Consider the following 24,225-nt stretch of genomic DNA (forward strand, 5'->3'; position numbering starts at 1 on the left):
TCTCGCTGCTGGCCTGTGTAAAAAATGCGTCTGTGAAGGAATACATGAATTCATGAATTAGTACAGACGCCCATTACCACCTACTACTAATAAGAAAGAACCTGCACTTCATTGGCTTTAATAAAGTTGGCATACTGTCTGTCATTACATAATCTCTGGCGCCCTCTGGTGATCAAAGGCTGCAACAGCCTCTTAAGACGAAAGATGTGAAACACAGGGCGTATTTAAAACTCTACATAACACTAAATCATTTCTAAATGTAACAAAATGGAAGAAGATATGCCACAAATATTTAATGTGTATTTTTGATGCTTGTGAAAAACAAACGAAGCAATAATATTTTCTGTTGACAATTGGCACAGTACTGATGATAATCCAAGCTTAAATGTGGTGCTCAATACACAATGCTGTTACAGGTCCACAACATCGTGTAGCACTGCAGAGTGTAGCACTTAAGCCTAGTATAATGCATACAATGTGGCTTAAACATACAGGGAAATCACATGTGGAATGTAAAAACAAAAACAACAAAAAAAAAATCAAATCTGCATGACATTTGTACTCAACTCAATTTTTGTGTCCACAAAGACATTTTATGTAGCTGCCACCACATGTGAAATTGTAATCTGTAACCACAATATTCAAATAAATGCATACCATTATTTCTGAATGTGACAATCTTGGACCATTGAGGCATCCATAATTCAGTGGTTCAGTTTTTACTTAAAACAAGTTAAATGCAGCTGCAAAGCAATATTGGCCAAAAGTCTGCTTAAAGGCCAGAGTTGAATTTGTTGCCTGGTGGAAAAAAGCTTTTTCATACCCCTCCAGGAAGCATTGAAATCCTTGTAGGTACAGCAGATTTCAGTGTCACAGCGCCTGCCATATGCCTCTGACAGCACTGGGTGGGACTGGATGTGGGACTGTCCGCTACCAGTCTCCCAGTGGTATGCGGGGATCTTTATTGTCCTGTAACACGTCTAGACGTTTCGCAGCAGCCAGTGTGGAGGCGAGATGCCAGACTGGGAGAAGTAGTTCCACCACCATGGTTTCTCCTGCCGCTCTATCCCTCCCTCGCCTACCTCTGGCTCGCCGAAGCGCTCAAACTGATTGTAGGGGTCAAATTGATCCCATGTGTCTATTGTGGGGAAGAGGTGGTCGTCCATATCGGGCTCCACAGGAACCTGGATGCAAGACAAGGGAAAGCGTGAAGATGAAGAGCAGTGATAATGAATGACAATCCCTGCCTCTGCCTTTTCATTTAAAGCCATCAAGGAATGAGATTATATTTTTGTACGGTCCCTGACAAATAAATGTATTGAAATAAACCTAAATTAAAACAAATCCCTGCATCAGTAGAAAATAAGATAATAAAAAGGGATATTTGAACAAGACTGGTTGAAAAGGATAGTGAAGACAAAGATCCAACCTTCTCCAAGACAAAGTCGACACGTCCGGCCTTGTTCATGTTGTGAGGCAGATAAATCCTCTTACTGACCCTGGAGAAACCCTTGGCTGTAGCTGTCAGGATGTGAGTGCCAGGGTTTAGCAGCCGCCAGTAGTCTCCATCTTCAGCTGGAGGGAGAAAGGAGGGGGGAGAGTAGTAAGAGAACAGGGTCAAGGTGTCAGAGGGAGTTTTTGCAGGAAAAGCTAATGCATCACCAAAGGAATTGCAGTTCATCCTGCAGGGGACGTGAATGTGTGTACCAAACCGCATGGCAATCCATCCAACAGTTGGAATGTCAGGAGATCACCAAAGTTATGGGGATTCATCATCTGGGGACTGTGAATAACTGCACAAAGTTTTGTGGCGATCTATTCAAGTAGTAGTTGAGATATTACTCTTCTAGCATGGCTAAAAATGTTTAATATCCAAGGTTAAATTTGTAAAATGTGCCTCACAGTTACACCATAACACCAAATTCCTTAAGAAAAACTACTATCAAAGTTGTACCAATTGGAAAATGCATAAGAATACAGCCTTGTGTTTACCTGTGGTGACATCTTTCCTAATGCCCCTGACGGAGATAGTTGCACCTTTTATCCCATTTCCATCAGTGTCTTTAACTACTCCCTTTATTCCTCGATGGACCTGTTCAGGGAAAGGGAGCACAACAGAAAGCCATATTATTTCCTTCTCTGCCTTTTGCTCTAGTGCTTATGTTGTCTGTATAGTTGCTATGACTACAGGCACACACATATTACATCAGTTGAAATAAGTAACACTGCTCAAGCAGGTCATTCCTGTGTCAGGTTAGGAAGCCTTTCCAACACTCACAGACTCCATAAAACTGAGCAGAGCTTCCTTATTCCTCTTCCATTCTGGGTAAAGCTCGACCTCTGAGGGGAATTTGTCACAGCCGAGCTCCACGGTGATCTCCAGACAATTAGTATGCAAGTAGTTGAAGTCTGACATACCTGCAACGGAGACGTGTACATAAAGGGTCCCTCACAAGCAATCCGAGGGGTAGGAAAAAACATGTATAGTTTGAAAAATCTTGTATCTCACCACCAGCAAAACTGTACCACAATGCCCCATTGATGATGCCCCTGGTGCGGTAAAAGGAGGCCCCACACCTGTCTGTGTCATTGTTTGACATGGTTTCATGAGCGTCTGCGTAGGTTCGAGCCAGCTGCTTGAAGACCTGAGCATGGAGAGATTGTTGAGGTAAGTGTATGGTGAGGGAGGGAATACGACAGTCCAGCTGCAATGTCAAACCAAACCTTTATCCTGCGGTTTAGACTCCCTCTCTACCTGCTCATCTGGGGTGGGTGAGAACATCCTCTCCTCATGCAGGTCTCTGGAGAAGTCAAAGGGATAGGAGATCACCAGCTCCCCACCGTGGAGGCTGGCAGACTGGACGAAAGGTAGTGACCTGATCCACTTCATCACTGCATAGGTCTCTGGTGCCACCTACAGCCCAAAGGTAGGATTGGTTAATTTTGGTGTTCAGTTTGAAATTCTGTGTCTAGCCAGGATAATTCTGCATTAATCTGATTAATAAAAACCACCCCCTTACCTTGCCAAACCAGTAGGCGTCAGGGATTGGGATGTGGTCAATGCGGTAGTACCTGCTGCGGCGGTTCCGGTAGAAAATGGAGGTGAGGTCCGGAAAATTGCGGTTGAGGTCAAGATTCTGAGCGTTGGTCCGTCCATTGGTCCAACCATTTAACAAGTGTCCCTGAAAGAATTAGGTTCAAACAGCTCGGAGTATTAAAAAGTGTTAGAAAGTGTGACAAATAGCTCAGGTTGAGGACAACAGTGATGGTAAAGATGATGATGTGTAGACATTAGTAGGAGCAGTGATTATGTGCAGAAGATATTGGGCAAATTACATGAACATTAGTCATAATGACAAGAAGGAACATGTTAGACTATCTTTGTTAATCCTGTTGTTAACATGTAGACAAGACCATATATCCGTCATGAGAAGCAGCAGCAAATGGAATCACGAGAAGAAACCATTATTCAGTGATATTGGAGGTGAGCTGCAAGCCCATCCATGATCTATCCATCCAAACAATCAGAAGGGATTTTTGGATTATGCAAACTGTTTTTACATATTCTAAACATATATGTATATGTTGTCATATACAGTACAAATATGGGAACAGTTTGAGGTTTCACTTTACTCTTTGACACACTTAGTATAATAAAAAAATTACTATGATACATGCAGTATACATAATGTGAATAAATCAAAGTGGTTTGGTCTACATAATAAATCTGAAATGTGGTCATATTAATAAAAGGTACAATAAGCTGCACACTTTCATTAATGTTTCAAACATGTATGTATAGTGAATAGCTAAGACCAGAGCAATCAGACACTGTCAGACTAAAACCCATGCACATAAGACGTCCCTCTTAGAGTACAGCTGTGTATAGCATTAGGCTATGGAGTATATTTTAGATTGCACATTACATACATGGACAATGATGATCTTCGTGGTGGACCTCGCAATGTGACCTGCACGACATTCACATGGTCAGTCTACAGCATCTACGCATGCACTGCTCGTTAGAAGCACAGAGACTGAGACATTTGTGAATGAATACACAACATAGTGACTGTGGTGTTATATTGAGAGTTAAAAGGCTCAAGACATGCCAGTGTAGAAGTCTTCAATTGCTAAGCAGGCGTAGTTGATTGATTAGTGTTGAATCCTGTGGTTAGTAGAAAATAGGGTGACAGGTAGGAGGTGGAAGGCTTGAGTACTCGAGTTCCTTACATCCAATTTAGCAGCTGAACCAGGACTGAGACATAACAGTAGCTAAATCTACCAACAGCTTCCCCAAATCACTGATTGTCTTCTTGAGTAAATGGTTTTCTATCCATCCTGATACCACAAACAAGAGTACTTTATCCCTCTGCAAAAGGAAAATGTGTTCTTTTTCTAGATATATTAAAAGTTACAGCCTCTATGTTCATAAAAACGCACAGGATTGTCATAATGTTGCTCCATGGTGTCCCGTTTCACTACCCACAAACAGCATTAAATCTTCTGCATTAGTAATGCTCAAGCTCCCCCAGCAGAGTACCTCAGGCCTCCACCTCCAGACCTCAAGTTGAGCAGACTGAACAGACAGTGGGTTGAGAACGGATAATGGCGGTTTGTCTTTTTCCTGTTAACAATATTTACTTCCTGGTTGCTGAGCTCCGGATCATTGCTATCCTCTACCTCTGAGGCGGCCAGCTCATAGCCATCTGGATTCATGGAGGCCAGAATGTGGATGCGGGTGGTGTTGATGAGGGTCTGAATTCGTTGGTTCCCCAGACTGTACTCTGAACACAGGTACTGGGCCAGGTAGATGAGCAGCTGGCGGCCCAGCACCTCATTGCCATGCATGTTGCCCACCAGCTTGATCTCTGGCTCCACTGACAGAAGCAAACATGGTTAAATCTGCATTAGTGGATTTCTTGAAGCAGCAGAACAAGCTATAACCACAATATTTGCAGATTGTCCCTTTAGAAAACAGTAAAGTAATGGGTTGTAAAATCACAACAATGAGCTGAATGACACTAAAATGCTCAGTAGCACCAGGGATTCTGCAGCCAGGTGATTATTCTCTGGATGTTCATCACTATGAGTACAACACAAAGTCAGTTGATTCTGAAAAATATTGATTGGTGCAGCTTTAAAAACTCCACATGTTGATTTTTTTTCCTTATCAACGTATCTTTGTCAAATTCATTGACATATTATCACAATTCACCCTATAAATTAGACTGTTTGAGACAACTTGTAGCCACACATTGGCATTGTTAATGCTTTTGTTTTCCCATAAGCTACTGCTGAGTAATGGTTCAAATCACTGCCTTATTTACTGTTGCTTTGTGCATAACCTGTCCCTGTTTGTTACCTTGGATGCTGACAGCTTGTGTTTTACTTGTGTCCTATTAGATCATTGCCTCAACCAACAAAAGTGATAATGAAATAATTGGAAAAGTAACAATACATCATTTCAGGGGTGGCCAGAAAATTTTTGGGTCTCAAAACAGGAAATTTTGGCCTCCACCACTACCATCCACAATTATTAACTCCATTATTATAAGTGATAGAGCACGATTAAGCATGTATAACAAGAGACAATGACAAAAATTTAGGAACAAGTTAGACACAAGGAAAAATATAGGTGTCACAAGGTAGAGACTTTGAATTTAGAAGAAAGAGAAAAGCAGAGACAATATTTTTGTATTAACACTGCATCAAATTACTATGTGTAATGAAAAAGGTGTCATCTGGAGTGATGAACCCACAGAGAATTATCACATGACTGCAGCTCCTCTCAGCTCTACTGAGGTTCATAACGTCTTTCAGCTCATCCTTTTGTTTCACGTTGTCCACAGCTTTAGTGTTGTGGTTCCCTGTCTGGATAAACTCACTGTGCCTAGCACCAAAGGGAGCTAAAGAGACCAGAGAAGAGCTCAAAGGAGAGTAAATGTTGGACTTACATGTGCCAGGTCTCCATAAACATGGCCCGAAATAAGTGCTAACGTTGCTCAGTATCTGCTGGATGTGTAAATAAGCAACGGCTAGCGACTGTAATTCACTATATCAGCATTATAAGGTGATTTTATGTCATTGTTGTGTTTACAGCTTGTTTCCACTGCCCCCAAGTGACCAAAAACAATCAGTAAATGCAGGTTTTAAAATAGACATTACTAATTCTGGGTAAGCAGAGGGATGAGGAAGAAACAGGGGGTGTGTTTTGTTTTGTTTTTTTACATATGAAATTAGTTACAAAACTACAAACAAACTAAATAAACCGCAATCAATTCATTAACACTGCTCTTATACTCACATAGCTCGTGTTGCCCCGGGTTGTTGGTGAACTCAATCACCAGGAGGTCCCTGCCTTCTGTGCTGCGTCCGATGCTGTAGACATTAGAGATATGGGAGCACTTGGCTGCTGTTCTCTTCAGTAAACTGTACATCTGGGCGTTGGAGGTGTAGGTGAACTGGATGATGGTGCTGGGTTCTTCGGGAGAGAGGCTGGATATTGCTAGCTCCTGTCTGGCTGGAGGAGGGATACCAGGATTTGGGGAAGGAGATAAGGATGATGTGTTGGTTTCACAGGGCACTGGGTAAGCATCGGTCCAAACAGCACGACACAACAGCGTGACCTATACCTTTCAGCCCTGCCAGCGGGTCAAAGCAGCCCTCCTCGTTGCTGGCAAAGAAGCGGTCACAGTCTAGGAAGTAGGGCCAGGCCATTTCGATGGCCTCAAAGGCATGGACACAGTCCTTCCTCAGTGCGTCGCATGTGCTGCGGCAGGGTTTGATCATCTTGTCATTCTGGCAAGGCGAGGCGAGCACCGAGCAGCCTACGAGACGTATCTCAGGGGAGCACTCCCCATTGAGCAGGCCATGGATGACGCTCAGGAGGAGGTACTCTGGTCCCGACTCTGCCTCTAAGCGACTCCGGTGGCCAAGGATGTTAGGGAATATGGTACTGCATTTGAACAGAAGTTGTTAAACATGATACCAAAAACCAGCTGTGAAGAACTTTAAATGGAAATTGAAATCAAAAGAATAACAGCATTGACTTAAAATGTATGTGTGGTTAAAGTTTTTATCTGACCCACATTAGCATTAAACCTCTAAGACCCACCTTGAGTACTCCATATCATTACAGTAGCCCAGGTTCAGCTCTGTGCAGGTAGCTGGAGGAGAGAGACAGCAGAGAAAGCTGGTAACTTCTGAAAAGGCATGTGTTACTTAATAGATTAATGAGTAAAACAAAGCTTTCTTTGGTGATGTAAGTTTACAGCTGGATCTAGAAATTTCTTTGGATTCAACATAGTGAAATATTTTCATGGCTTGTGCTGAACGATCTGTTACCTGACACATTTAAAGAGAAGTCTAGGAGCACTGTAATCTATTTTTAAAAAAGCACTACAGCTGGCTGGTGTAGCACCTGGTGTTTCAAAATGGAAAAGTACAGATTTTGAAGCTCTATAAATCATCCCTCGCAGATCTCAGGGCTGCAGCTCACTTTTCTCTCAAAGACTGACTGTCCGGAAAGAAGGCCTGTTCAATCTTGCTGTGGTACTTGTGTTTCAGATAGTTTAGTTTTCCAGCCCTGAAGGTCAGGTCACGGCATGAAAACTCATCTAACTGCACATAGTCAACATCCAAACATCCAAATCCACTATTGCTGGGAAAAAGACACTTTCTATATTTTTTTCTGACTTACTATACATAGGATACCTTATTTTACTATTTTTTTTTTTGAAATTCTTTTAGTGGTTTGCACAGTTGTAATTTATTGTTCTTATTGTTCTTATTTTGCACCTTTATTTTTCTTAGTTGCACCTCCATTTGTTGTTTGCAAATATAGCTTCTGCAAGAGTGATTTTTTTCTTCAATAAAGTCTTATCTTATCTTTTAGTCCACGCAGCTCTGTTCACTTTCTGTTCCTGGGATACACATTCTGACCTTTAAAATCCACCAGTGCAACGTTCTTAAATGCACAAGGAGAAAAGAATTAGCCACCTACGTTTTTCTTCAAACACGTTGTTGCTGCATCTTCCTGTGAGAGAACAAAAGCCAAGCAAAATATTTCAGGGTGCATGAAAATATTAGTGGGACACAAATGAAACGCTAGGGGGCGACATCGTCAAAAGCACGCGCGGAGCCAAAGCAGGGACTCTGCTTTATTACTGTTTATGACAAGCTGATGTGGTTAAAAAAAACAGCAGGTGACAATGTGTCTGCAACATGAAGTCATACTCTGATTTGCATGAAGGTATTTTATAGGATTACTGCAGTCCAAGCAGAGAGAGACTGAAGAATATAGGCTTTAACGAACAAAGTGACCTGTATAACTGATCTCCCAATGCAGCATTTAAATTTCCTGCTCATATCTAAATTTAGATGCGTGATGCGCTATCAGCTGTTTTTTTATTGATTAGAATCGTAAGAAGTATCCATTTTTAGTCTTAAATCGTCCCTATTGTTCATTCAATAGGCCTGCAAGTTCAGTTTCTTACGCACCGTGCGTCATGCACCACGCTTCGTTGCTCTGGTGTCCTACAGTACGCATATTTCCACGAACCATTTGTTAGAAGGTGAAGGGACCTTACCCAAAAACTCGTCTCCGGGCTGACAAGTCTGCTGAGGGGCGCACCAACAACTTCTCGCCAAGGAAAGAAACAGCAGCGAAAGTCCGAAACGCATGTTGAGGCTGCTTGACAACGGCGGTGTGTGATGTGGCAGTGCGCGTTTGAAGCTGCAACTTTTCTGGACTGGATGATAATTACCACCCACAGCACGGAAACCTCCTTCCTTTGTCTGCGCGGAGCATCCCTGAACTGGAAAAAAAGTGCCAGGATTATTGTGTGTGCGCTACGAGCGAGCGGTGATCATATTTCACTGCACAGAGCTGTGTGTGTGTGTGTGTGTGTATGTGTGAGTGAACATGAGGAAGAAACGTGGCTTGTGGGGGTGGGAGTGAGGGAAGTTCATGCCTGTTTTGTTTGACATAATAGGGCTGCTGAGCTCGTTCACCAGTTCAATGCAAGAATAGATCTCTGCATTAGAAACTTCGGCTGTGTGATTCTTATAATGATCCTCTATTATCAGACTAACAAAGGAATGTATATAGCGGCAGTTCCCACTCGGAGTCAGGACCCTAAATATAAGAAAAAATCCTTTGCTGGAAACTGTCCTGTGACTTTTGTCTGTTTTTTACTTCTTGTGAAAGATACTTTTTCTTTTCAGACATTGTTCAAATGAGACAAACCTGAAAAGTAAAAATCACTGAACCACTACAGCAACATACAGTACAATGTTAGCAGACTTTTCACTCACATGATGGACCCATGGTGTGTTTCTGGCAGTGAGGTTTATTCTTTAACACATCCTCAGGCTTATTTTTACACTCTCTATGCTCCACGTGTCGATCATTAACACAAACTTCAATATTAGCTTCGAAACGGTCAGCAGAATGAACATTTTTCAGTTTCTTCCCTGAAACTTGAAGTCTACTTACTAAGAAATTCAAGGTTACTTCAACCATACATTTACATTTATGACAGCAGTAAACATAGCGTTGTGTGTTTCATGTGGTGGATCCTTGGCGATGCCTCCGCAGGCGAGCCCTGTGGACACAGCAGTCTGTCGGGTCTGAAAAGGCCTTTGGAGCACGTCAGAGGTCAGTGTGGTCTCATTGAGTAAACATTGTTTTGTGTCCTTCACAGTTCTCCTGTGGCTTAAGAGTACTGTGGTCCACCCCTGTGTTAAAGTGTCCTTGAGCAAGGCACTGAGCCCCTTCCATCTGCGGGGCTGCCCCTGACCTCTGACCTTTTGTGCAGATGGCATGTAGGTGTTGAAACCATTTAAATATTTGCACGTCAAGCTCAGGTAATTCTGGCAATACAGTTGTCATCTGTGGTGTCCAGCGTGCTGCTCATGCTGTGGACGGACAGCAAGTACTGATCCTTTCTCAGGACCCGGCTGATGATGCTAACCAGGACCTTCCTGTACTGCTGCCGCAGCAGGCAGTAGACGAACGGGTCGCTGGACGTCTTGGCGTAGGACAGACATTTGGCGGCAATGCCCCAGTACCGGGGGACGTGCACAGAGGGCAACAACTCCACCAACCTGCAGGAGGAACACAAGCAGAAGTCACTTTAGCTGGCCCAAGCTACTCGATATGCAAGTCCATCCCTCTCATCCACAAATCAACAAAAGACACTCTTCAGTATCTCATAATTATCACTTATTTTCTCATGATTATGAAAACAAACACTTGATTAGAAACTTAATTGTGTAAATGGGCATCCAGAGACCATTATGCCTGCATATTAGCAATCTTTATTAGCTGTCCTATAATAAATTTTTAAATGAACTTCATACATTTTAGCCGATTACTTTAAAAAATGGGTTTATATTTTGGTTACAGATGCACAGATATGAACAATTCAATTCATTGCAATATCCCTGCAGTAAATGTAGCTTTATTAAAACATATGATGCTTAAATTTTGCCTTTGAGAGGTGTTGGTTAAACCTGATTTTGAAGCTGTAGTTAGTTTTACTCCTTCATATTGTAACATAGAAAAAAAAAACTCCACTAAGGTAAACATTTCACGGCTCTCCTGTTTTAATGACACACTGGTGGGTTCAGGGTATTGGGTTGAGTCTCTGTGCTTCAGTAAAACTGTCAGTTGCACAAAAAGGACACCCTGAATATAAACCCATTGTATCAAAGACACACACAGGAAAGGAATGCACTGTTTCCTTCCTTCCTTATTGTGGGAGCATATATAGACAGACAGGTCCTGTGGGAAGTTAACCAACTGGCATCTAAAAACCCTGTGACAGAAAAGAGGCAGCAAGCTGGACAGCCGGCTGTTACCTTGTTATAACATAGGGTGAAAAGCAGAGGATGAAGGAGCCGATGAAGACGCAGATTTTCTTAGTGGCGCGCTGCCTCCTCTTCTTCTGTTCAGCGAGACACCTCTCCTTCACACTAACACACGGACGCACAGATTAATTAATGTCTGACATGACAGCTAATATATGAACAGACTAAATAACATATCATTACAACGCGGCAAGAATTGTATCCATTGAAACAAGCAAAACTGCAGGAAGACACAACAAGAAGTTAACTTAAATCTTCAACTGCCTCAAAGTTTGATTCCCAGCATGCTTTACCTGGGGTGAATATCGACCAGCAGGAGCAGAGCCTGCACTGTGATGACATCTATCCTCTTGCAGTGGGACCTGGCCACTCGCAGGACTTTCAGGTAGGCGAAGCACAGGACGAGGAGGCAGAGCGCAAAGCTGCTGCCGTGGAACAGCACCGTGAAGGTGGCATAGGCGGCCAGCCGCGACCTCTCCTCCCCGTCCAGGTGGACAGTGCACGAGGCGTACGTGTGGCTGTAACCCCCCCAGTCCATCAGCAGCTGGGTCAGCGAGAAGGTGAGAGACTGCAGCCAGGAGTACGCCACGATCAGCAAAGCGTCCCTGTAGCGCATCTTGCTGGAGTAACTGAGGGGAAACACCACCGCCACCCACCTGTCCATGCTCAGCGCGGCCATGCTCAGCATCGCGTTGGTGGTGAGGAAAGTCTCCGCAAAGCTGACAGCCCGACAGAACGAGTCCCCGAAAGGCTTCGCGCGTTCGGCCACTCCGAGAAACGTGGCGGGCATGTTGACGACGGTGAGGAGGACGTTGGAGAAGGAGAGGTTCAGGATGAAGATGCCGGGCACGTGGGATCTCAACTCGGCGCTCTGGGTGAAACATAGCAGCACTGACAAGTTTGTTAGCAGCGAGACGACAGCTATCACCACGATGGACACTTCCAGTAGGAACTCCGGTATGCTCATCTCTCGAGTCTCGGCGTTAGCGGCGGCTGTGGGGTGGATGCTGTGGAGAGTGCGCCATGCTCCCTGTCCGTGCCCCCCACCAGCTGTGACCGACTGTCATCCCCTCGGCGCGCACGCCAGGAGCGCGCTTGGGAGCACGTTCCACGCGGGGAGAGCTGTCCGGTGCTGAAATGGCCCGGCAAGCGTCAGCGTCAGTCAGCGGCACGAGCTGCTTTTCAGACGCGCAGTACGCTGCTTAAGCTGCCAGGTGATGACAGAGAGTGCTTTACATCTCTCCAGCAGTCACCCTCCTGCAGCCCGAAGTGAAAACCTATGGAAGTGATGACTTCAGGTTGCCAACTGTTCTGTGTTTACTCTCGGTCATGCGCACTATCCAGCGCCTCCTCTCTCGCTGGCAATGCCGTGCGCCCCGCACGTGCAGACTATTGCTGGCTCATGTGACGCTTGAACAATATTCATGCATGCAGGAGTTAATATCAAAGACGGGGATGGCATGGTGTTTGCACACAAATCCCACTTTTCTACCCCCCAAAATGAGGTTTTGTTTTTGCACAAAAGCCCTGACTGATGGCTGTGGAGCTGTGCGTGGCACTGCTTCATATGTAAGAAATATTGGTAATATATTATTAATTTGTGGAATGTGTTTGTGGCAGAGACTGTATATGTATTACACACAAATATATGATCCTTGATTTCCTTTAGATAGCAACAGTTAAGCTGTGACCACAGGGACACACACACACAAAGAGTAAGAGATGCACACACAAACACACACATGAAGATACGAGGAGAGAATCACTCATCTCCATAGCAACACCAAATCTCTGGTGGCTTCATAACTCTTTGAACTTCTTCAGAGCTGATTTCTGTTGATCTCCCCTCAAATGCCTGTGAGAAGGCATTAGCCACAGCGTGTTCATCAGAATACAGGTCCTGAAAATATCAGTGTTCGCCGTAATTTACATCACAAGCGCAGGTTGGAGAAAGGAGAGAGCGAATGAATTACGAGAGGAAGGGTGGAACCTGAGGCTGAAAAGAAAATTAAGGGGGAGGATGGACATGTGCAGGACTGGTGGATGGAAAAATGGTTGATGCCTGCTCTTGCTTTTCCAGAAGGTTTTTCATAATAACAATAATAATAGCAACAATAATAAGAAGATGATGAGGAAGAACAATGATAAAAAACATAAAATTCAACCCTTAGACAAGCTGGTGACAATGATTTTGAAGAGATGTTTTGTGCATCCGTGTGTGTGTGTGTGTGTGTGTGTGTGTGTGTGTGTGTGTGTGTGTGTGTGTGTGTGTGTGTGTGTGTGTGTGTGTGTGTGTGTGTGTATCTGTGTGTGTGTGTGTGTGTTCTCTCTATGGAAGATTTAAAATGCCTCCATAATAATAAAATAAACAAAAGAATACAATGAAATACAATGGACATTGTTTGATGTATTTGAGTCTTAAGTCACTGACAAACACATGTAAAAAAAAAGAGAGAAGGAGAATTATTTAGCTCGACAAATTAATGACCTTTTTTTTCGTCATTGCGACATCAATTCTTCATGCTGCATGATCGTGCTCCTAAGCTCCGATCGGACAGTCGATTGTTTTACATTTTGGCGCTGACAGTGTGCTTCACCATGAAAACTAACGACAGTTCTCTGCGTTTAGTATTGTATAGTATATACAGTGAAATCCAGTACACCCTGTGTTCTGATTTCATTTGAATGTTGCATGGAAAATTTATGTCATAATTAAAAACAAAAAGATAAATAATCACCCTTTTTAACATATTTGTCATTTATAAAAATATAAATAACATAAAAAACTGTAAATAAAAAGGACATGCATTCAACACAAGTCCTCTAATCAAATGGCATGTTGTTTGTCCATGCAGAAATCACTGCAAAATAAATCTGTTTCATGGACTCCGTCACCTGACTTCTTCCCTTGCTCCTGTTGTAATTACTACAGCTGCCGGAGGGCTTTGTCACTGGAACATAAACATTGTTATGGGACACTTCCTGAAATGGAGCTGATGCTGTCATTATTCTTGGGAGGACAGTTTCACAGAGCAATGTGTTTTGCTTTTATTTCTTCGATTGGTTTTTATTGAGGCATTTTAAAACCTCCATAGATATCACCTCTGCAAGCATGCAAGCACGAGTGAGCTAGTGTGTGTGAATGCGTGGGCAGCTTTTCCCTCAGCATGTACGCATCATGTACAGTTTGTTTGTCTATGGGCATGAAGGTGGACTGCGCTGCTTTTCTTCCCTTTAGCTCGCCAGATGTTGTTTATCTCTGCTGTCCCCAATGAGCCCATTTATATTCAATCATTAACAGGTTCTGAGAAGATCACATTTATCAGTATATGTAGTAATGCACCTAACAGGCTGCCCTTTTCTGTTCTATTCCTGTCATCCTGGGCTCCTCAACAGAAGCTGAACGTGTTAACTTAATGGCTTTTGCCGTTAAGGAAAAACCTCTTTGTTGCTAAGAAGGAGAAAGAGAGACAGAAAAGGAGGGAGAAAAAGAGGAAGAGAGGGAATGAGAAATCACCCCTCAGCCAGAAGGAACCCTCTCAGTGATCACGTGTTTCCTCTGGGTTCCCAGCGCTGGAGAGGCTGTTATGCAAGCGACAGAATGCTGATGGCAGAAGCACTTAAGAAGTCCCGTTAGCAGGCGAGGAGTCCATCAGACTTCCCCCGAAGCCACCGCCCCTGGCTCTATGACTCTGTGTGTATGCCGCGAGTGTGTGTGCCATTACATAACGTCACCATTCCCACGGTCGGCAACGCAGCATGGAGCTCTCCCATCACCTCGGCTTCGCCCCTGTTCCTTTCCCTTTGACCCAGAAAATGCCTTAAGTCTCTGTCCGCCAACCCAGGCATCCATCTGTTTTTCAATCCCTCCATCCTCATACTGCACACAAGTCAACCGCGGCCATCCTGAGGCTTGGTTCCTAGGAAGAAGGTATCTATTTTAAACCAAAATTCACATTTGAGTACAACCTCAGCACTCCTCATCCTGAGCCACAGCTCGACTAAAGGCTCTTAGTGGCTGAGAGAAGAGAATCGCACCCTTTTGGCAGCGGCGACCCTGATCTGTCTGCTCTATTCACTTCAATTCTACACTTGAAAGACCTGAGAGCAAGACATTTCGTCGAGGTGATACCCCTGCAGTGTTGTACCTGTCAAGGGATGATGGTGACGAGGGTAATGTGAAACGAATACGAGACATGATGAAAGAGGAGGGATGAGAAGACGATGTGAGGAAGGGAAAGAATGGAAACAAATGTCATGGGTGAGCGTTTCTCGAGCGTGGGAGTGGGTGTATAAATAGGTCTTAGCCCTGTGAGCTACAGAGCAAACGCTCCGCACACAAACACTAACTCACACAGACACTCACATGTCCAGACACACACAGAGACTCACTTTCATCCACGCTCTCCGTCGCTCCTTCCTTCCCTGCCTCTCTCGCTCGCTCTATCTCCCGCTCAGTCACGTGCGAACAGTGTGGGAGCCTGGCTGAGGGAATGAGTGTGTACAAGTGTGTAATGATATAAAGGTGAGAGGCGCCGTTTTCACGCTATTGATGATAACTTGAGCAATAGCTGTCTAACCTGAGTGAACTAAGAAGGAAACGTACATGTGTACTGCCACTAGATCTGGACGCTTTTAGCATGCACACCACAATATACTGTAAAAAGGTCAGAAATGTCCCCAATAGCAATACTATTAATTTATAGTTGTAGTTAATATTTAACTTTTGCTTCCCTGCAGTGTCAAAGTATATTAATTATGTGGAAAATGTCAATCCATAATATTAATTTTGCTTTATGTACTATAGCTCAGCATGAGTATAGTCTATCATCAGCTGAATGGAATTCACTTTTTATCTGTTCGCGTGCACATGCAGACCATCTGCAGTTTGGATTTGGCAGTGAAGCTTGCAGTTAGTTGGCTGCCTTTTGCAATCAATCTGCTTTGTTTTCTGCAATTAGATGTTTTAGAATATGTTCTCCCTTCATTTGCAAATTGTGCAGTCAAGTTTTTGCACGCTCGCTGCTGCTGTGCTTTTCTGATCACCGCGAGATCAAGTATGATGAGCGTGAGATTAAGTGAAAAGACAGATGTCATTGTGGAAAAAGGTTCAGCAGCCTCTCTGCTGCCTCTTGGTGAACTTGACAATGTTTTCTTCCTCTATTATTAGAAGTATTTTAACTCTCTCATGTAGTTGTTTACATCCTTTTGTCAAAAAGATCAGAACTGATTTCATTACAAGGTGCTGTTAACCTCAGCTCTGAAAATATTGTTATGGGAGACTAAATTTAGGATCCAAAAGCAGGACTCAGACAGGCAGCATTTGTAGCAGTTCAGTGTAGGTTTATTAGAAAAGATGAGGAATGTGATTTGGAGAGCTGATCCACATGGTGAAGATGGCCTGGGATGGAGAGAGCTGGGTTGTCAGCTGCAGGACAGACTGCTGGATGCTGTGCAAGGCAGGCAGAGATCACAGGAGGATATGAACCTGAGGCGCAGGAAAACACAACATTCGACAGAAACCACGAGGGAAACGCTGACAAACCTTAAAGCTTGGCCTTTGCATTTGTAGCACATTGGCCAACTTAAATGATCTCGTAACACACGATAGGAGAACCAGGGTTTAAACACTGAAAGCTGATGACATGATGAGGAGCAGGTGCGCTATCTGCTGCAGTCAGGAGGAGTTGATGGGTCACAGGTGTACAGGAGGATCGCCACGCCCACACACACAACAAGCACAGACAGACGGACAGAGAGTGATGCAAACACTGGAGCCTAGGCCAGGACCATGACAAATGCATTTTCAATACACAGAGGTCCTTCACAGAGGTTAATGCTGACTGAGTCCCCAAAAGGCATATCTGAGTATCAGCGAGCCTTCACATGTCTTCGACCATGTGTTTTAGGTCACCTGTATGGAAAACAAATAGAAGGAAGATTGGTTTTATCCATAAAGACAGACACAGGGCAAGAAATTATCAGTTCAGTTGAACTGTTTGTGTGTACCTGTGCTTGCAAACACCTCCCTCAAGCTACCCCTTGAGGGATGAATAAGGTATTTTTAATTGAGTTGAATTGGTCTTGTTTGCCTCCATCTGGCCAGTGTTAGATGTCTCACTCTTGACTGAACTGTTAACATGAAATCCTCTGATAGGGAAACAGACAGAGTGACTGATGGACCAACAATCGATCGACCATCCATTGTCTAATCCTACCACTGGTGGGAGAAAGACGTGCATTGTCACGAAGTTGAAAACAATGTATTAGTTTCTGGAAAACTGAAATTGTCAGAATTGTTATGGTTCATAGGCCATTTTCTTATTGTTATCTGTCCTCTGGGCCTGTTTTGGATTCATATTGTCTTTGCAATCCAGTGTGAAGCTTCTTGTTTTTAGATATGACAGTTCTGGCACCCACTCAGGCCGTTAGAGAACATAAGGTCCTCTACTTTGCAGCTATCCAACACTACAGTTCCTGCTTCCCTTGGCTGGCTTGTTGTTTATTTTCACAAATGTGTACCCCAGACATCTTCTTTCAAAGCCCCTTTTAAACATGGAAAAGACACTTCTAGATGCTGCAACCCCCCCAAAAAAAACTGCATTATTTTTGCCACTTCTTGCAAACCAGGAATATGACCACCACTGCCTGTGATAGTGGTGAAACTGCATCATAAAGTGTCGGAGTTAACAAATAAATACCCCTATTCTGTCAGTAAAACAAACCAACAAAATCGAAATATTCAAGAAGTGGAACCTTTTCCAGCTACAGTAAAATGTTAGTATCTGTATTTGTGCCAAACTTTACCCACAGAATCCTCCAGCCTGGGCCTCCAGCTGCAGCACAGCGCGCTTTATTCTCATTAAGAGACTTAGCCAGCTATACAGCTCCACTATGAGGCAATTAATCTGTTTCTTCAAACAGCAAATAAACTGCGCAGGCAGGAGGGTGACTAAAACTGGTTACACACATTAACACACCCACACACACAACACATGAATTTAACCGACACACACGCTTACAATAAGATGGCCTTTAAATGTGAGCACACACACGCACACACACATGCAGAGGTCACAAGATGAGGAAATGCAGCTGAATAATTCAAAATCCCCAGATATGCCTCGCTAAGAAAAAAGAGCAGTTCAGGGGAAAAGCCTGCAGACTGGGAGAGAGACACAGAGTACAGGGAGGGGGGGGGGCAGAGAGTGAGAGAGGAAAGAGAGAGAGACAGAGGAAAAACAGAGAGAGAGAGAGAGAGAGGAAAGACAGAGAGCGAGAGAGGAAAGAGAGAGAGGGAGGAAAGTGAGAGAGAGAGGAAAGTGAGAGAGGAAAAACAAAAAGAGAGAGGCAAGACAGAGAGAGAGAGGAAAGACAGAGAGAGAGAGAGAGAGAGGGAGAGAGGAAAAAGAGAGAGCGAGAGAGGAAAGTGAGAGAGAGAGGAAAGTGAGAGAGAGAGGAAAGTGAGAGAGGAAAAACAAAAAGAGAGAGGAAAGACAGAGAGAGAGAGAGACAGAGAGAGAGAGGGAAAAGAGAGAGAGAGGAAAAAGAGAGAGAGGGAGAGGAGGGTGGGAGGGGGTTGAGAGTAGAAAGCATGAGTCAGCACTCTGCCAGAAAGAAGGAGTTGAGAGACAGAGGAAGGGCTCACAGGATTTAGCTATCACTGGATCCCTGACAAAAGAATTTCTGGCCTCACTTTACTGTGTGACTGTCTGTCTGTCTGTGTGTGTGTGTGTTTATGTGTATGTGTGTGTCTGTGTGTGTGTGTGTGTGCGTGTGTGTGTGTCTGTGTGTGTGTGTGTGTGTGTCTGTGTGTGTGTGTGTGTGTGTGTGTGTGTGTGTCTGTGTGTGCGTGTTTGTCTCATTTCCTCAGCAGGGTGTATATGAGGCCATCCAAATCTGAGGAATTTGTGTAAAACCACAGCAAAGCACTGGCTTCTGTCTCTGTTTTGACAGAGTTTTGTTCAACAGGTTTGCTCAGAGCCCCAAATGACAAATTGACAAATACTTTAATCTAAAAGTAATAGCTTGACGTCTTTGGAAATACGCTTATTCATGCTTCTACCAAGAGTTAGACAAGAAAGACTGCTGCCACTCTCATGTGCAGGCACTGAGTACTGAGCTACACCCACAGACAGTTAGCCTAGCCCAGCATGGAAGCAGGTGGAAACAGCTAGCCTGACTCTCTCCAAAGTAAAGTAAAAAATCTGCCTACCAACAGATCCCAAGGTCACTATTTAACATGCACAAAAAACAAAAAGGGAAATGTATAAATGATCATCTGCGGTTTTATGTTAAAAGTCTCAAGTCTTACAAGTCACTGCTCTGCTGCTGGTTGTAAATAGTTAGTTCGGCCTACAGCATGTAACTTCCTGTAAAACAACATGTTGTTTTTAGATTTCTGTTCATTAGTCAGCTTTAGTCTTTAAAGAGCGCCAGGCTAACCCGTTTCCACTGCTTCTCCTCCTTATTCTCGTCTTCCTGCTGTGGCTGCATTGTCAATGTGCAGATATAAAAATAGTATTGAACTTCTCATCTAACTATGAGCAAGAAAGTGAATAATTGTGTTTTCCAACATAGTGAACTGCTCCTTTAAACCTTCCATGACTGATTTTCTTTTTGGCCACTTGGGAAGCGAGGGAAACGAGCTGTGGACTAAACACAACACTGAGTCCAATGAGCACTCTCCTTTTAGTTCCGTTTTGGTCTCCACCATCTCCTGAGGGAAATATCTGTTTTTTTAGCTGCTAGAGGCTCCAGAGTGTTCTCCAGCTAGTCGCCGACTGTGTCTGTCTGCCGTCTGGTGCTGGGCAGGTAGCAGGAGGCTAGCTGTGTGAGAGCAGTGAGAGTGAACCAAAACAGAAAACAGTGAAGTTGTGGGCCAGAAAACCAAAACAATGATTATAGCCTCTGAAGATACAGCTAAAATAATACACTATAAGTCATCTGTTAGAAGCTGGCCTGCCTGTGGTCTCTTGCATGCCTTTAAATGTGGATTATAATAAAAGGAACTATAACAAAATAAAACCAGAGCGGATTGGTTGAATTTGCCTCAAAACTTGGATGTCTAATGGATCAACTCCATCCCTTTCAACACGCAGGAGCGAGAATATTTAGATATACCGCAATATCAAACAACTCCCTTACCTGGGGATTTAGTGTCAGCCACATTCACACGTAGAAATAAGAGTAAGAGAGAGCACGGTGTCCTCTGCACAGTCTGCACGCACTGAATTCATGTTTTACCTTCAGTGCTTGAGGGCTAGAGACCACACAAAACCAGTCCGTGGAGACTCAGTTAGGAAAAAAGGAGAATGAGAGTTGTGAAGGAGCAGTAGACGAGGTGTGGAAGTAAGAAGGTAAATGTAGACCAGGAAAGATGAGACAGAAAAACTGTGAAAACCATCTCTCAGCACTTATGTTGGCACATGTGCACATGCGCTTCATATATAGAAAGAAAGTAAAAGTCAAGCGCTGTTTTTGCTTTTATATTGCCTCTGTTGCCCCCCCTTTTCTGTATAATCACCCCCACAAAGTTGTTTGGACTGAAAGAACAAAGAGCAAAGACAGAGAGACAAAACAACAGAGTCAGAGTCACGCAGCGTCTCTCTTCTGTCCAACAACTACTCTGAAATGACTGTGGACAGACGGAGAGCTTCCAGAGAAAAACTGGGATCATAAGCAGATCATACTTTGCCAGGAATGCTGGGAATTTCAGCTCTCATTAAATCTTCAAAAACAACACGGCCCTCGGAAAATGTAAGATTCTGTGTCACAGCCGTCATCTGAATGGGCACGGACTCTCCCTGCATGTACAGCTTTGCACTGGAATGTATTTATCTCATTACATTTGTGGAGGCGGGGGCACAGTATAGATTCCAGGGAGAGTACTCAACACAGCCGCACATGGATCTAATTAGCTTTTCCCGAGACTAATTGTCCAGTTGTGGAGCCTCGCAGTGTGAGAGATGCTGCCTTTAGCTGTAATATGCTGTATGCTAAGGTGTGTGTGTGTGTGTGTGTGTGTGTGTGTGTGTGGTGGGTTGAAAGACTTTCAAAGGTTCTCGCCTCTTCTCTTCTCTCCTCTTCTCTCCTCTTCGTCAGTAAGTTTCCCACAGCAGTTCTGGTCAGTAAGGCGGTGAGTCACGCAGTGAGAGTTGGACTCGAGACAGATGGAAGTCGTTAGGGCCTGTACTACTGTAATGCCTCAGTTTAACAGGATTTTTTTTTTTTAATTGAGTCCAATCTGTCTATAGCTCTGCTGCCATGCCAGATGCCCCGGTCTGCAGCCTGCGTGGCTCCAAAGATCCACCAACTCACAGCTTCACCGTAGACTAGAAATTCAACTGAAGCCTCATACTTCAAATTTACTGTTTTGCACTTTTTTATTGGAGCATTTCCCGGTCTCATGTTACTCACTCCATTACGCCATGTGAGACACCAGAGGCACACACGCATCCAAAATGAAGAAGTTAGGAAGAAGTTTTACTAGAGCATAAATCATGAATTCAATTTTTTTTTATTAAAGTAAAGCATCAAAATATCTTTTAAATGCACAAAATGTCACATTTCTGCTTTATAATGTCTAAAAACGACCAGACCAGACCTATGTTATGCATTTTGTTGTTATGCACTTACATTATCACAAATGTTTCCATTAATGTTCAAACCCCTGTAGTTGCTGGACCTTCAGGGAAACACAGGAAACACTAGAAGATACATCACAGAGCAAGGAAGGAAGTCAGCGAATGCGACTAAACATGATGTAAATGAAACTTTAATACATCACCTCGCCGTGCTCGAGTCACATCAGATTTTCACCAGCAGTGGTGGCTGTTTAACAACGGAGACAACAACTCCCATGATCCCAAACTACTTCACAACGTCGTCAAACTGCGTCTTTGCTTTGCATCGTTTTGATTGGGACACGCCAAGAAATTACATACATGTAAGTATCAGAAGTAATAGTACTCATTATGCAGAAGGGTCCATTTCATCCTACATCGTAACATGTTTGTTGATCACATTTTGTGTTAAAGTTAGTGTAGGTCACGTGTTTTAGAAGCAGTTTTTTGTTAGATTTGTTTAAATTCTCTTTACGTCACAACAGCAATCTGTAAATCAAAAGCTGCTGTCTGTGGCTGTTGCAGGCTTGTCATAAGCTCGTCCAATCATTTCATTCAGCCCGAATGTAATGATTGGATGGTCCACCTGCCTGTCTACATACCTACATACCTGCGTTCTTTGCACGTGATTGGAGTTTTCCACATGAAAGACAGAAGTCGTAAAGGCTGGTTTGTTTTGTTTTGGGGGGAATTTGCCATGTTCCTTGTTTACAGTCAGTATGATAATGTTAGGTGTTTTCTTACATGTCGAATATCACTGGCAAATAAATGGTGGCGGAATAACGAGTACAATATTTCTGTTCGAAATGTAGTGAAGCAGTATAAAGTATAAAGCATGGAAATACTCAAGTAAAGTAAAAGTACATTGTTTGAGCAAATGTTCCACAACTGCCAAAACCAGGAGGGTTTTGTTTTTTATCAGAGATCACCAGCTCAGTATTTCTATTCCTTAATTGCAGATGCTTCCGTCTCGGGTTAATATTAGCCACTTAAAATGCATGTGTGGATGTGTGCTTGTTTGCAAACAGCAGAGCGAGTCTGATTTGCATCCATTATAGGCTGTTAATGGCACACAGAATGTCACCAGGTTCTCGGGTCATGGATGACTCACAGCTTGGCATTATGTAGGCCGTCTCTACGTCTCTCTCTCCCTCTCTGAATGATGAGCAGAGCCTCATGAAAACATGTGACCGAGCTGAAGGTCCATTATACCTCATGGATGCCTTTCCTGGAGGTCTGAGGTCCCTGGACCCTGCCCCACCCACCTCCCAGAGTAGAACAGAGCCAGGAGGTGAGAAGAAGCAAGGCTGCATACAGACCACATGAACAAAACTGAGTTCGAGTTGAAGACGGCTTTATTTGTGTTCTTAAAGCGTGTGTTTTTTCCCTTTAACACTGAATATTCATGACCAAATGTGCAACAATCAAAGTCACGTTTTGAGAGAAATCCATAGTTCAATCATATGCAAATGGTTATTCAGTTTGAAGTATTCAGATCCTTTGTTTGAGTAAAAGTACGTCTACCACACTGTGAAAATACTCTGTTTCAAGTAAAAGTCCTGTAATGAAAGTGTTATTCAAGTAAGTCCCCTGTGACTGCTATACTATTATATATTAAATCATTAGATTATCATTACACATGCAGTAATGCAAAAAGGAGCCTTTTACTCAAAATTATTGAAAAATAAATCCAAATTATGGAAGTAATGCAAAGAAAAGCAGAAAATCTTCATATTTGTGAAGCTGGAACCGTGAAATCATTCTGTATGAAATATGATTAATTCAGAGACGCCAGCCAGACGCCAGCTGTGCTTGTGTAACTGTTGGGTAATTTTGAACAAAACTAGTAAGGTGAAGTAAGCAGTAACAAAAGTTAAAGGGCACTATTTCCCTCTGAAGTGTAGTAAAGAGGTGGCATGAAAAGAATAGGCAAGTACCTCAAATGTGTAATTAAGTACAGCACTTTAGTAAATGTACTTACATTCCAGCACTGTTGGAAAGGCCTCACTGTTTGAGGGTCTAGATACCCACCGCAAATGTCCACTGATGTCTTTCTATTACTGTAAATGACCTTTAATCTCAAAACAGCTGATTGACAATGCAGCTTGGTGAGTGTGGTCATTACTGGTCACCTCAGTGCTCAGTGAGTGGTGCCATGGTTGTCCTTAAAGTGCTGTTTGCTACGCCACAGGGCAACAGCACAGTTCCAGCTGTATGATTATGATAACACCTCCAGCAAGCAGCACTTGGCTCTAGGCGATACAGAAAGCATTTCACCGAGCACTCTCCGGTGTGCGGGTCACACAACAAGTCTTATGATTAATAACATGCTCGGCCTGTTTACAGTGACAGAGGCAGGGTTTGCAAAAACAAGATCTGGCTTGGTGAAATGATTGCAACAGAGCAGCTTTGTGGAGTCACGCTACGTGAGCACAACATTCATGAGTCCTTCATGTGGTCTTAGATGTTTAATGGTGCCCTCTACTTAAACATTAGCCAGTTAAAAACCAGAGCTATAAGTAGACTGCTGCAGGAGCTACATATACCTCACATACACACAGAGCTCTAAAGAGCTGAGCATCAGCTGCCACGTCAGGAGCAAATTGTTATGCCCAACACGCCATCTAGTGGCCTGTGTGGGAATCATAATCTGTGTTTAATTTAAACCAGGTTTTAATTCTTTTGGCCTGCAGGTGGCGATACATTCACAGGCGCTGAGCTCATC

The 24,225-nt window shown here is 43.5% G+C and overlaps 2 protein-coding genes across 3 annotated transcripts; both read right to left on the reverse strand.

Moving 5' to 3' along the window:
• Positions 1–287: 287 nt before the first annotated feature.
• cpz (carboxypeptidase Z) lies at positions 288–8,793 on the reverse strand. Of its 2 annotated transcripts, none has more exons than XM_041933168.1 (13): positions 8,592–8,793; positions 8,006–8,038; positions 7,118–7,169; positions 6,636–6,958; positions 6,308–6,523; positions 4,684–4,880; positions 3,021–3,182; positions 2,756–2,914; positions 2,510–2,645; positions 2,279–2,418; positions 1,993–2,092; positions 1,430–1,575; positions 288–1,184 (listed from the first exon to the last, which is right to left on the reverse strand). In XM_041933168.1, the coding sequence occupies exons 1-13, from the start codon at positions 8,683–8,685 to the stop codon at positions 981–983; spliced, it is 1,962 nt and encodes a 653-aa protein (XP_041789102.1). In that variant the 5' UTR covers positions 8,686–8,793; the 3' UTR covers positions 288–980. The 2 variants fall into 2 exon arrangements, with proteins under 2 accessions (XP_041789102.1, XP_041789101.1); XM_041933167.1 differs by having other exon boundaries at positions 4,645–4,880.
• A 1,073-nt stretch (positions 8,794–9,866) lies between these two features.
• gpr78a (G protein-coupled receptor 78a) lies at positions 9,867–11,842 on the reverse strand. The gene is made up of 3 exons (XM_041934244.1): positions 11,169–11,842; positions 10,867–10,980; positions 9,867–10,110 (listed from the first exon to the last, which is right to left on the reverse strand). The coding sequence occupies exons 1-3, from the start codon at positions 11,840–11,842 to the stop codon at positions 9,867–9,869; spliced, it is 1,032 nt and encodes a 343-aa protein (XP_041790178.1).
• Between the last annotated feature and the right edge of the window lie 12,383 nt (positions 11,843–24,225).

This window comes from Chelmon rostratus, chromosome 3 (assembly GCF_017976325.1).
Source record: "Chelmon rostratus isolate fCheRos1 chromosome 3, fCheRos1.pri, whole genome shotgun sequence".
NCBI classification, from domain to species: Eukaryota; Metazoa; Chordata; class Actinopteri; order Chaetodontiformes; family Chaetodontidae; genus Chelmon; species Chelmon rostratus.